Below are 15,008 nucleotides of genomic sequence, written 5' to 3'. Positions count from 1 at the left end.
TTTGCTCTAGTCCAGACTAATAACTGGTCCGGACTAGTGATTGATGTCTTAGAAAATTAATTCTAAGTAAATATGTTTACTCTAGTCGAGACTAATAATTGGTCCGGACTAGTAGTTGCTTTTTTAATTAGAAAATTAATTCTAAGTGAATATGTTTGCTCTAGTCCAGACCAATAAGTGGTCCGGACTAGTGGTTGCTTTTTTGGCTAAATTTAATAAATGTAATGTAGTGAAATGCTTGTCATTAATCTGAAATTTCATTCATACAATATATGAGGAGGAACAAACTGGTTGCTTGCCATATTAGCTACAAGTTTTTGGTTGCTTTTTTTTGCTTTTACCTATTGGTAGAACTTTCTTAGCCTGAGTCCATGCCAGGTATTGGGTACATCTGGACCATCCATGATCAAGAGTTTGTAGGTTCCTGGTCTCAGGACTTCTTTGACCTTGTATGGTACTTCCCATTTGGGCATTAGCTTTTCAGTATTTGTAAAATCTGGTGCTTCTGTGTCTCGAAGAACCAGGTCTCCAACTTGGAAGTTTTTGACTCTGGACTTCTTACTGAAATGCTCCCTGGTCTTCTTCTTGTATCTTTCTATCTTTGCTACAACTTGGTCCCGTATCTCATCAATTAGCTCCATGTTTGTTCTAAGTCCTTCTTCGTGGTCCCGTATCTCATCAATTAGCTCCATGTTTATTCTAAGTCCTTCTTCATTGGCTACTTCATCAAACTTTATTGCCCTGTGAGAATTAGATCCCACCTCAATAGGAAGCATTGCTTCTGTGCCGTTAGCTGGTTTGAATGGAGTCTCTCTGGTGCTTGTCCTGGGGCTTGTCCTGTAGGATCATAGTACACTTGGTAGTTCTTCTGGCCATTTGCTCTTGATTTCTTTGAGTCTTTTCTCAATACCCCGGAGCAGAATTCTATTGGTGACTTTTACTTGTCCATTCCCTTGGGGATATGCTACTGATGACTTTTTGTGCTTGATCCCACGCTCCTGGAGGTAGGACTCGAATTCTGATCCGATGAACTGTGGTCCATTATCTGATACTAGGACTCTTGGAATCCCGAACCTCATCAAAATATTGTCCATAAACTTTATACAGTCCTGCTGGTTTATGGCCTCATTGCTTTCGCTTCAACCCATTTCATCATGTAATCAATTGAGACTAACAAGTACCTGAGATCTCCTTTGGCCCGGGGGAAGGGTCCCACGATTTCAATGCCCCAGACAACAAAGGGGATTGAAGATAGGACTGAGGAAGGTAGGACTGGGCTAATCCGGGACACATTACTGAAGAGCTGGCATTTCTTGTATTTTTTCACGAACTCTACTGCATCCTGGTGAATAGTTGGCCAGTAGTAGCCTTGCCTTATGATCTTATGAGCTAGGGCCTTTGCGGACATATGATCTCCGCATATCCCTTCATGGACTTCCATTAAATAATACTTTGCTTCTTCTGGGTCGATGCATTTTAGAATAGGGGAGGAGAAGGTCCAACGATATAGTAGTCCTTCTTCAAGGAAGAATTTGGCTGCTTTGGCTTTCAGTCTTTGGGCATTTCCTTTGTCTTCTGGGAGCTCTCCCTTCTTTAAGTAATTGATGAAGGGAGTCATCAAGTTCTGGTTGCTTTCGATCTCCAAGACTTCTCCGAAATCAATAGATGGTTTTGGAGTTCTTCAAAGTAAACTGAGCAGTTCAGATCTGATGAGTTCCGGAAAAACTTGGATACAATCTCCGCTTCTTCATTTTCTTCTCGACATATCTGAAGGACTTGATGCTTTGGGATTGAAGCTAGGTAACTTTGAACCAGTGCTTGATACTTTGACAGAATAGGGTCTTTCGCTATGTATTCTCCGTTTGTTTGCATGACCACTATCTGGGAGTCGCTGTAGAAGTTCGGAACCTGGACTTTGAGGGTCCTAGATAGCTTCAGTCCTGCAATCAACGCCTCATATTCCGCCTGGTTGTTAGTTGTCAGGAAGCCGAAAGATATAGTTGTCTGAATTGTGAATCCCTCAGGACTTGTTAGAATGAGTCCGGCTCCCGACCTCTTGCTTATTGATGAACCATCTACTTTCAAGGTCCAGGATCCTAGATTTGTAGATTGGTCTGTCTCTGGATCTATGTTCATTGGCTCTGGTTCTTCTTCTAGAAAGTTGCATTCGATTATGAAATCTGCAAGTGCTTGTGCTTTAATGGCAGTCCTGGGAATGAATCTTAAATTGAATTGGCTTAGCTCTATATCCCAATTGACTAGTCTTCCCGAGACATCTGACTTATGAATTATCTTCCTTAGAGGCTGATTTGTTACCACTCTGATTTCTCTTCCTTGGAAGTAGTGCCTGAGCTTTCTTGATGTTGTGACTAAGGCGAAAGCAAACTTCTCTAGTCTTGGGTATCTAGTTTCCGCATCTTTAAGTACTTGGATTACGTAGTAAACTGGCTGTTGTCTTCCATTTTCTTCCCTGATTAGGGCAACTCCGACTACTTGTACTCCTGCTGATAAGTATAAGTAGAGAGGCTCTCCTGGTTGAGCTTTAGTTAGGACTGGTGGCTGAGAGAGGTAGGAATTGATTTCCTCAAATGCCTTTTGGAACTCCGGACTTCAATTTACCTATTTCTTATTGTTTGCTCCCTTGAGTAAATCGAAGAATGGTAAGCACCTCTCTGCTAGCTTTGAGACAAATCTCCTGAGTGCTGCTAGGGATCCTGCTAGCTTCTATACATCTTTTTGGGTCATGGGAGCCCTCATATCCTGGATTGCTTTTATCTTTTCCGGCTTAGCTTCTATTCCTCGGTTGCTGATCATGAACCCTAAGAACTTGCCTGCTCCTACTCCGAAGGTACATTTCTCTGGATTTAGTTTAAGTTGGTTCTTCCTCAGGTTGTCAAAACACTCCTTCAGATCTTTTACGTGTCCTAATATCGTTGTTAATTTGGAAATCTTGTCGTCGATATAACACTCCAAGTTCCTCCCGATTTGGGACTTGAATATATTGTTCATGGCTCTTTGGTAGGTGGATCATGCGTTTGTCAGTCCAAATGGCAACATCGCATAAGCATAGACTGCTCTGTGAGTTATGAATGCTGTCTTAGGTATGTCCTTTGGGTTCATTTTGATCTGGTTGTACCCGGAGAAGGCGTCCATGAAACTGAGCATGATGTGTCTGGAGGTGACATCTATCAGTTGGTCAATATTGGGGAGAGGGTATGGGTCCTTCGGGCATGCATCATTCAAATCAGTGTAGTCCACACACATTCTCCATTTGCCCATCGACTTCTTTACAATGACAACATTAGCTAACCACTCCAGTTATTTGATTTCTTTGATGATTCCTGCTTTGAGTAGCTTCTCCACTTCTTCGTCTATTGCCTTCTGCCTCTCCGGGGCGAAGTTCTTCGCTTCTGCTTGACTGGTTTTCTGTTAGGGTTGACATCCGGGCTGTGCATTGCTATGGCCTCATGTAGTCCGGGCATGTCCCATGGACTCCAGGCGAACACATCTTTGTACTCCCGGAGAAAGGACACTAGTCTTTCTCTGAAGGACTATTCGAGTCCTGACCCAACTTTCACCTTTTTGTTAGGACTACTTTCATCAACCTGGACTTCTTCTGTTTCAACTGCTGCCTCATTTTATGCTTGTTCTTTGGTTGAGACCATTTGATGAATTCGGGCTTTGGAGTTCTTCTTCAAGTAGAAGTTGACTTATTCTGATCCTTTGTCTCTGTTTGCTTGCATGGTAGGACTAGCTCGGTCCAATACCTAATTTGCCTTGTCGACTACCATGACTTGGTTGCTTTTCGGTCCTTACGGACTTCATATGTTTGCTTATGGGTCCGGACTTAATTCAATGAGTTGTACTTCTTTTGTTGTTTCTTCCCTTGGCCGGGGTCGGTGCTTCTTTATACTTTTCTGTTTGCGAAGGACTGTGGCCTTCCTTTTGTTGTCCTGGTGGGTTTCTGCCATGACTAACCCCTGGCTATAACATGTTTCAACAACTCCATAATATCATTTTATCTCCCCGACTCTTGTCGGGGTTGGAAACTTGATTTTGAGATGAGAGATTGAATTTATCGCTTGCATCATGGTTAGAGCTAACCTACCAATAATTCCACTGTATAATGAAGGAGTGTTGATGACATAGAACTTGATGATATGAGTTACTTGGTTAGGAGCAGTTCCAGAAATGACAGGTAGATACAAGGTCCCTTGGATCGGTACTAAGTTGTGTCTGAACCCATAGAGTGGATCCTCCCAGCAATCATTTGAGTGGATGCTCCCTAACTGCATTCGATCCACTGTGTGCTTGAAGAGAATATTTATCGAGGAACCATTGTCTATCAATATTCTTCTTACTTCATTATCAAATATGTCCAAGGTGACAACTAAAGCTGCATTGTGATGAGGGTTGACTCCTTCATAGTCCTTACTGCTGAAGGATATCACCAGATCTGGGAGTGATTGGATTGAGAACACTTCTTCACCGAAGTCTGAGCTCCGTAGTGGGGAGTGGGAGCCTCCTAGGACCACATTAACTACATTATTTCCCTCTCTTCTGCGCCTCCCCACTGTTGTTGTTATCCCGGACCAAGTACTTGTTCTGGTTTCCTTTATTTACTTGGTCCTCGATGAAGTACTTGAGTGATAAGCAGTTCTCCGTCTTGTGCCCTTGTGTTTCGTGATAATCGCACTGCCTATTGTAAGGCCTGCTCTCCGGAGGAGTTTGCATTGGCTTCGGAGGATTAGGGATGGCAAAATAATCCGATCTAATCTAACAGATACCCGATCCGAAATCCGAAATTTTAAATTTACCGAACCCGATTTTTTGGATTTGGATATGGATTTAATTTTTAAACCCGAAAATTTTTGGATTTGGATTTGGATATTAGGTATACCGATCCGAAACCCGATCCGAAATCCGAAACTCTATCTGAACCCGATCCGAACCCGAAATCCGAAATAAAAACCCGAATTATTATATATATATATTATTAGAATTATATATATAACATATTATAATATTATATATATATATATATTATTTTATGTAATAGACATTATACATATTATTATATAATTTTTAGAACATATGTTTTTATATTTATATTAAAAATTAACTAATTATAAAGTTTAGTGAAAATATAATTATTCAATCATTTAAATGGGTGATAAGGTTTATAAGGTTAACAAAACATCTTTTAGTGATAAATTTGAAATATTGAGTATCAATTGAGTTGATTTTTAAATATTAGCTATACATATAATAACACAATTAATAATGTGATGGAGTGGTTGAAGATGGCACATTAAAAACTATTTCTCTACAAGAGTCCTGTTCAATCCCAAACACACTTGTAATATCACTAATTATACAAATTTTCAGATTTCGGGTTCAGGTTCGGATTTCGGGTTCGGGTATGAATATCAAATTTTAAAAAAAATCGGGTTTCGAGTATACCCGAATCCGATCCGAAATCCGATGGATCGGGTTCGGGTATTCAATTTCGTGTATTTTTCGGGTTCGGGTATGGATAAAATTTTCGGGTTTGGATATGGATTCTGCAATACCCGACCCGATTCGACCCGATTTCCATTCCTACGGAAGATAATAGAAAGGTTTGTATTTTACCTCCTTCAAGATTTCTTCCCGGGTCATGTTGAGAGGAGTCCAGTCCGGCTCCTACTTCGGCTCCCGGGGCTGCTTCGCGGGTCCTGGATCGCTCTTGGACTTCGGCTTAGGACCGAGTCTCTAAAAAACTGGAGTAGTTTGTCTTTCTTGGTTCTGCTGGTTTTTCTTGAACTTCTTGTCCTGATTGTAACCCCCTTTCGCTCGGTTATCAGAGTTCTTACTCCTGGATCCCCCACTCCGGGTCATCCTCATTGCCTGGAGTACATTAGTTTCCTTTATGAATCTGGCAGCCATGGAGTAAGCTGCTGCCAGACTTTGTGACTCCTTGTTGATCAGTTCCACTATGTATCTTTCATTATGCTTCGGACCTAAGTTTCTCCTGAAGATGCTCAGAGCTTTGCGCTCGTCCAAGTTCGATACCTTGTTGATTGTGAAAAGACATCTTCGATTAATTATTTATTTTGGTATTTGCATAATTTAACATAAAATTTAATACACGTATATCCTCTCCAAATAGGCATGAATTTAATTGACCTAACCAAAAGTGAAAAGCCATATCAAGCAAAATATTTTCAAAAATGTTTTTCAAAGTGTATTTATATTTTAAATATAAATACAAGAGATATTCCAATTTGCTGAAAATCAAAAATATATATTTTAAAGGAATATACTCCAAAGCAATGAGATCGTAAAAGAACTATCGGAAGAATAATTTTTCTTAGGCTCTCTTGCAATATTAATAAGGCAATAAGTTTGAAAAAGGAATATCAGAACTTGGACATTCTTTAGAATGCTCGTGCTAAATTTATTTCAAAAACAGATGGTTTTAAAAGGGATAAAATATATATCTTTCACTCCATAAAATATTTATAAATTCAAGGATATATTTTTACACTCTTAGAAATTAATATTTGATTAAATAATATTAATATCTCATTTTATCTCCCGCCTCATATTTTTCCATGTAATTTTCTCTCGTATCTCAAATATAATATTTATCGGAGAAAATACTTTTAAATACTTAAAAATATTTCCCACACTCTCAAATATTTTATACTTAAGTAAATATATTCTGAGTATTTATTTTATCCCAAACTAAGCCAACAATGTCTATATGTTTTCATAAAAGATCGTTCATATTTTATTTGGAACTGAATCCTGATTTAATCGTTTCAAATCCAAATAAAATACTTCTACTTGCTAGAAAATCTTGAAACTTAAGATTTTTCACTTAAATGGTATTTTCTATGCATGGTTAAAGTTTCGTAATTTTTAAGAAATTTTGTCCGGGTGTGATTTTTTTTGGGTGTTGACCAAAACTTTGACTGAGCGTTTGACCAAGCTACCTTTGACCAAAATTGACCAAAACTTGCAGATCATCATTTTATGAAATTTAGGTAATTATAATATTTTTTTTGTATTTATTAAAGGGTTTTTAAAGTCATTATATTTAATGGTGCTAATTACTTAATTAACAAAGTAATTAATGATTAATTGAAAAAGCTAAAATCAATTATTATATAATTAATAGTTGTTGGGATTTTTCTTGTTTTCCTATATGCAAGTTGCAAACTAACACACCTTATCCTCCATGTCGTCAATCCACACCACTCTTTTCATCCACCATTCAATTTAACTCAATCTCAACCACTCCCTTCAACTAACTCCTTCTATAAATAAACACCCACCCCCACCATTTTTTACACAAGCTAAGAGCTAAATAATTGCTGGGCATTTTCAAGAAGTATTCTCTCTACACACTCTCTAATATCTAAATCCAAATACTTCATCTCAAAAACCTTCTCTCTTACAAATATATATCATATATCAAGGTTTTTGATCTTCAAGCTTACTTCCACCAACCAAACTCTATCGTCCCAAGCAAAGCTCATTCATACCACTTTCTTACCTCCCGAAGGGCTTCCCAAGTTCGACCAATAAGCCAGAATCCGGCCGAACCTCCGGCGAATTTTTCCGGCGAACCTTTTCGTTCATCTCTTAAAAGTGGTAAACCTCTTAGCTCCCATCTGAGTCTTAACCGACCACTCTTAATATTCATATAAGAAGTTTAGTAACACCTTATCTTCATCTCTACAAGCTCTTATATAAAATAACTTAAAGAAAAACAAATCTGTACAAGGATTGTTTTCTACAAATTATACAATTCTAGCACGAAGTGATAATTTAAACAACGCTTGGTTTATATTCCTAACTACACTACTAGAAAAAGTAGAATAGACATCGCCTCTTAGACATCGGTTGCTCCTACAGCCGATGTAAAAGGTGTTTCAGACATCATTTTTAATCAAGCGATGTCTTTTGTTAATATATACATCGGTTTTTTAGTCCAACCGATGTTGTAAGTCTGTTTTAAAAAAATGATTCAGCACGCGCCTCCCCCATTTCCCCCCTTGGCCAAATATTTCATTCCCTCTTAAAAATCCCCAAACTTTTCCTTGAATTTTTTAAGTATACAAATCTCCCCCTCCCATATTTTCAACTTCACACTAAAATTCAAAATCAGATGTACATATCTAAAATCATAAAACAAAATATCAAAAACACTCATCACTCTCGATTGCTCTGTCTCGCTGTCTCTCTCTCCTCTCTCTACTCTCTTGACGGAAGAACTCAACTCAACTCTATCTCGATTCTCTATGCTCTTTGTGCTCGACTCTCTCTGCTCTCTCGATCTAATACCTCCCTCCCCAAACAAGTTCTCCCCAACTCCGCCCTCTTTTCTTCGAAGGTTGAAAGTCTTAAAGAGGTCAGAATCAGAGTTTATTTAAAGGTTAAATCGGAGTTTAAAGCTTAAAGAGGTCAAACCTTGAATTGGGTAACTTGTAAAATCTAATTTTTAAATTAGGGGGTTTAACTTGAAACCCTAATTTTTTAATCAGTTAATTTTAATTCGTTTCAATAGTTGATTTGGAACCTTATTTTTTTTTAATTTGTTGAGTACTTATTTGAGTTGAGCAGTCTAATTTTTTATATATTTTTTAATAAGTTGAGTAATTGTTTGAATTTTTTATTTGTTTCTTTAATTATTTGAATTTATGCAAACTTTTCTTTAAGTATAATGTATATCGTCTTGTAACTTAATGATTATGTGTTATATGTATTATCAGTTGTGTATATGCAATCAACATTTAACTCCAAGTAGCAATTTATAGTTCCCATTTAATGTGATTGAGCATTTTTACCCAGCTGCGCTCAGCTTGATATGGTCAGATTACTGTGTACTATGATGTCTGTAATGAACTCCACCCTCCTTGGCTTATGAAAATTTTATTAAGTTTTCTATTTTTTTTAACAGTTGAGCATTGGGAAACAGTGGAAGGAGTTTCTTGACTACAATGAGCAGGTAGGATTCATATTGCATGTATGTACAATTACATTCTTATTTCTATAATCGGCATTCATGTTATATAATTCTAAATCTGTTTATTTTTTCCTTTGATTTCTTTAAATTTTGGTATTGAAATAGAGTCTTCACTTTACGGGGTTGTTGAATTATATATAGCTCTATTTTATACCTTGCTATATAATTCTTGATTTTTGATCCATACCCTTTTATTCCCTTTTCTCTAAATTTCAAGTTGAATTAATCACTGATTATATAGATTACAGCTATGGCCACCAATGGGAATAAGAACATCAATGCTAAATTGGTTTGTCTTTTCATCTCTTAAATTCTTGATTTTTATGCTTTTTGCTTTGTTTATGTGATTTTTAATGATGTTTTTTATGTGGGGTTCTCGAATTTGTTGATCTTTTATGTGGGTTTTGTTTAAGACATTTTATTGACTTGGTAGTTGTTTAAGTTTGCAATTTTTGATTAGGAAAGATGCTTTTTTAAATTTAAAGTTTGTGTTTTTATAGTGTCTGTTTTTGCTGATTATTATTCAATTTTGATGGCTGAGAGAGAGAATTTTGGTTATCATATCATGTATAATACCACTTAATTAAGAAAATAAACCATCCGTGAGGCTGTATATATGAAATTTTATGGCTTTAAAGTATATAGGATATGAGAATGATGACTATCAAGTACCTGGAACTTGCATAAACCGGTGTTGTATTTTCCCCTGGTGTATTCTGAAGTGCACATGTTATAGTGTCTGTTTGTAAGCTAGTTATGTTTCCCGATTCCCCTTAAATAAAGATAATCATGTTGTTCTAGTGAGTGCAGGTGGAATTGTTAAGACAACATTCTCACCAGGAAAATACTCTATGGAGATGAGTTCTGTTGCTTACAGAGCACTGTGGCGCTTGGATCAGGAAGGATTGCCAGCAGATCTTATTCAATGGTATAAATTTAAAACTCTAAAATAAGATTTAGAAAACTTCTGTTAAAGAATTATTTAAGATAATTAGAAATGGACTTATGTGAAGAAGGTTTACGTCTTCGTATTCTTTGTAGCAGTAGCATTACACACTATACCCAGCAATTTCGGCATCACCTTAAATCATTTGCTTCAATTCCTTCACTTTTCTGGATTTTTTTCTTAGGTTTAATTATACTTAATCATATTAAATGGACTAATGTGAAGAAGGTTTAATCATATTAAACAATGGGTGAATGATTATGTCAATCATTATTATGACTATGCAACTTATTTTCCTAATAGGCCTACAGTTGCTAGGACTAAGATGCCTACAGAAGATCCAACGGATAAATCTTGGGATAAATTTGTATCAAGACCCGAGGACACAATTTTATCATGCTTCTTTACCTCTAATCAAGCTGGCATCGCGGTGGCAACTTTGGATGTGTTGTCAAAACATTTAAAAAATGAAGAATATATAGGTCAAAAACCAGAGCACACAATATACCTCTGGGAGGTGATGTGGGAAGATCAGGCAGCAATCAGGGCCGGTATCAGGAAATCCGTATGGAGCAGAATAAGGCATTCGGCCCCGCCAACAGAGGATTTGTTGCTTTATGTTATAACAGCGTCTGTACTACAGAGAAGGAAGCTAATCATAGAGAAATACAGTAGCATGGACGAGATAATTGGGGAGTGCAATAGCATGGCAAGGCATCTTAATGTATGGAAGCTCTTAGATGATGCACACAACTTAGTGCTCAGTCTCCATGACAAGGTAGAAACTCCATTTGATGGCTGAATATTGAAATTTACATTTACAGAAGTTATCAAAAACTAGGACCTATAGGTAACTACTGTGATATTTGTTATAGCCTCATGGCAACTATTTTCGGTTTACAATCTTTTTCTAATTTGTTATCTTGGATATTTCTGAACAATGTATTAATGACCGTGGTAAATTATGAGTGATGTGTGTTCTGGAAATTGTCATTTTCAGAGGGTATAAAAATTATTTCTGGAAGTGCCAATCCTCCGAAGGTTCAGCTACAAACGAGGTAGGATTTTGAATTTTTAGCAGATATTCGGGGTTTATCAAGTAGTTCGAATACATTCAACAAGCCAGTAGCACAACAGCAAGGACTTGGAAATCAACAGAGCAATACCAATAAAATGGTTAGTCGAGGAGCCTTGAATGGCTCGGCTGAAGCTGCTTTAAATTTTTTAAACTTCAAGATCTAGACAAAATTTTATAAATTCAAATTCCAATTTACAGCAGGAGGCAATTTCTTCCTACAGCAACCTGAACTAAATTCCTTCCTCGTCAGGTATCATAGTATGGTAACATGGTGGTAAGTATTATCAGTCTTGGGATCTTGTCAATATGACATGTGCTTCTCTTTATCATAACATATGTATTCAGATTATAACTAGTAATTAGAAAAGAATATGGATGAATGTCTAGTAGTTCGTGTTTGGTGGTTCATATTTGAAACTATGTAGCTAGTACTATGTTGGGATTATAATTTGGTTGTTTGGAGATTGGGATGCTAATTTGAATGTTTGGAGTTTGGAATGTTAATTTAGATGTTTGGAAGGATATGATAGTTTGGTAAATATTGGAAGTTGAATTCGGTTGTTAATTGGCAATTGCTTGTTTTTCTGGCAACTTTTTGGCATCTGTGTTTTTAAATTTTGCATGGATAAAACCGATGTTAAACACTACAGCAAAAAAATCTTAAAATAGAAAACTGATGTTATTAAGCTTTATAGACATCAGTTGGTCACCAATAGACATCATTTTCTAATAAAGAACCGATGTCAAACGTTATGTTTACATCGGTTTTAAATGAAAACTGTTGTTACTGGTATTAGTAACATCAGTTTAATGGTAAAATGGAAAGATTTTGCTTAGCTCACATATATTTAAATTGTTAAAAATATCATATTATGATAATATATGAAGATTAGATATGCATGAGAAATTTAATATCAAGTTACAGATATCGGTTTTAAACAAAGAACTGATGTTACATGTTATATTTAACATCAGTTTAAAACCGATGTTAAATGGGGGGGTCTTTAACATCACCCACGAAGACATCAGATTTTTTCATTCATAGACATCGGTTTTTAGCCGATGTCTATTGACGTTTTTCTAGTAGTGCTAGCACCTTTAGTGTTTCGTGGGAATTAAATTACAAAGCTAGCATTTTATTTTTTAAGCTTAAATGCACTTATTTTGGCCATATATTGATATATTCGTTATAATTGTTTAACAAGACTTAAGCGACTTCCCTTACTAACATCTTTAGTGTTCCGTGGGAAAAACTTAAGGCTTATATTATATATCTATATATATATATATATTTATTATATTTAGTTAAAAGATTTAAGTGAATTCCCTTACCAGCACCTCTAGCGTTTCGTGGGAAAATCTTAAAGTTTTTAAGTAAATATAAGTATATATATAATCGTATAAGAATTAAGTAACTTCCCTTACCAGCACCTTTAGTGTTTCGTGGGAAAAACTTAAAGCTTATATTGTATTATATATATACACATATAAACTGTGCTAATATAATTTAAACTCTGCTCTTATATTGTTTTGATATATTGTGTTTAAATTACCAACCTTTTATTGTCTAAATCAACTTTGAAGAATACACCAAAGATTCCACATCAACTTTGAAGAAATAACAGAGTGTTATTGTCTAAGATAGGTTGTGTAGGTTACACATTTATTTTGAGGTGGTAACGCGGAGTTACGCACCAAGACAAGTATTTGTGGGGTTGTAAAGGCTTCTCCACCTATGTATAGAGCAAGTTTATTTTAAGGGAAAAACTCGGGTCCTGGAGAGGAGCTCGGGGACTGGACGTAGGGGTGAGCGAATCTATTAGAGGTTGCGCCATCGCGAACCAGGATAAATATCCCGTGTGGTATTTTCTTCCTTGTCTTTTATTTCGCATACATAATCTGCATCGGTAAAATATTTAAAACGTGATAAATATTTTTAAAATGCCATAATAATATTTAAATTTATAATTAAGCTATTCAACCCCCCCTTCTAGCTTTAAATAGCCCTTTTACGGGACCTAACAATTGGTATCAGAGCAGTGTTTTTTAACGTGTTTGTTAAGTGATTTGCAGATTTACAGGCACAACAAAAAGTGATCCGAAATGGCGTATCTAAATAAAATCGGCTGTGGTGAAGGTCTATCTAGCTCTCGCCCTCCTCTATTTGACAACACCAACTTTGCAACATGGAAAACGAGGTTTCGTATCTATGCTAGATCTCAAGGAGTCAGAGTTTGGATGGCCATAGAAGATGGAGTCGTTATTCCTACCAAAACGGTTGATGCCATCATCATCGAAAAGAAGGTTAGTGAATATAACGCAATAGAGGAAGAACGAATGAATATAGCTGTTAAGGCAGAAATGTTACTCACAAGTGCACTTGCTGAAAAAGAATATAAAAGAGTAAATAATTGCAAGTCAGCACAAGAAATGTGGGATAAATTAGTGGTTACCTACGAAGGAACCACAGATATAAAAGATTCTCGAATGGACACTTTGATCCAAGAATACAAGAACTTTAAACTCCAAGAATGAGAAAATATCATCGACATGGAAACTAGATTCACTCACCTTGTCGATGAACTATCTCAACTCGGAAAGAGTTATACACAAAATGAAAAGAGCCGAAGAGTTCTTAAATCATTACCTCCAAGTTGGAAGGTTAAAGTAACCACAATCAAAGAGATGCACAATCTCAATGATTACAAAATAGATAATCTATTTGAAAATCTTCGTGCATACGAAGAAGATAATCTACAAGAAAAAGTCATTCCAAAAGTGGAAGATATAAAGAAAAATATGGCTTTAAAATCCATACTAATAGATGAAGAAGAAAACGATGGTGAATTAAACGAAGAAATCCAAAATCTCGATAAAAGCGAAATTGCTTTACTTACGAGACAACTACGTCGTGTGCTTCAAAGCAAATCTCAAAGATACGGAAAAGGCTTCCTTAAATCAAATAATCAACAAAGAGTTTTTAAATCAAATGGAAGGCCAAATTACTCTCAAAATTACACTCCTAACTATAAGAGTAATTTTCCATCAACGAGCTATAATAAAGGCAAAGGTATGCAAAATACTAATGTATATAATAATAACACTCCTACTTACACTCCTCCCAAATAAAAAGAACAAAATACGGAGGAAATACAAGAAGTGTGTTACGAATGTAAACAACCCGGTCACTTTAAACGAGAATGTCCTAAACTTATAAAAGGATGATCTCTCGTGGCCGAAAACGGGTGGGGATTTAAGTGAAGATGAAGAAGCTCCAGAAGCTAGTGAAGAAATTGTGAATCTATTCATAATGGCTATCGGGGATGCATCTACTTCAAAGGAAATATCCACTTCAAATCAAGATGTAACCCTTTCTTCAAACTTCATTCAATTACATGAATCCAATTTGAATCTTGTAGATATGAATAATCAAGATTTAATTGAACTTGTGGTAAACATTAACAACAAGTATAAAGATCTTGACAAAAGACATCATCTATTATGGTCCGAGAAAATGAAACTCGAGGAAAATATTATAATTAAAGTAAAGAGTTTACTCGGATGATGGATTCAAAAGTCCAATATGAAGATGAAATTGTTGGATTTTAAACGCAGCGGGATCATGGCAAAACACTTTTACTCATACAAAATTCAAATAAAAGCATATAAATCGTGAATAAAAATTCGAGGGATCGAATCTAACCTTTTAAAATAATTCGGAGACAACGATCAGAGATCCTTAGCAGTTGCTCCTCAAGTGTGAAGCACTCCACCGGTATCCACCAAGAAAACGATGTTAAGGAGGAGGAAGGAGGTGGAGAGAATTGGGCTTTCCAAACTTTTTGGGTTTTCGGGTTAAAATAAAATTAGGGTCTATAATAGTGTATTTATAGGCAAAATTTTCAGCTGAAATTTTCCCATAAATAATATTATTATTATCCCATTTATTATTCTTATTAATAATTAAA

The 15,008-nt window shown here is 36.1% G+C and overlaps 1 protein-coding gene across 1 annotated transcript; it reads right to left on the bottom strand.

Annotated features, from left to right (window-relative positions):
* Window positions 1–341: 341 nt before the first annotated feature.
* On the bottom strand, window positions 342–776 carry LOC141691471 (uncharacterized). The gene has a single exon (XM_074496210.1). It carries the CDS (start codon window positions 774–776, stop codon window positions 342–344), a length of 435 nt encoding a protein of 144 aa, XP_074352311.1.
* Window positions 777–15,008: the final 14,232 nt, after the last annotated feature.

Source organism: Apium graveolens, chromosome 10 (assembly GCF_009905375.1).
Source record: "Apium graveolens cultivar Ventura chromosome 10, ASM990537v1, whole genome shotgun sequence".
NCBI classification, from domain to species: domain Eukaryota; kingdom Viridiplantae; phylum Streptophyta; class Magnoliopsida; order Apiales; family Apiaceae; genus Apium; species Apium graveolens.
The sequence above is the reverse complement of the archived record's forward strand: the minus strand, read 5'-3'. Positions and strand labels throughout refer to the sequence as shown.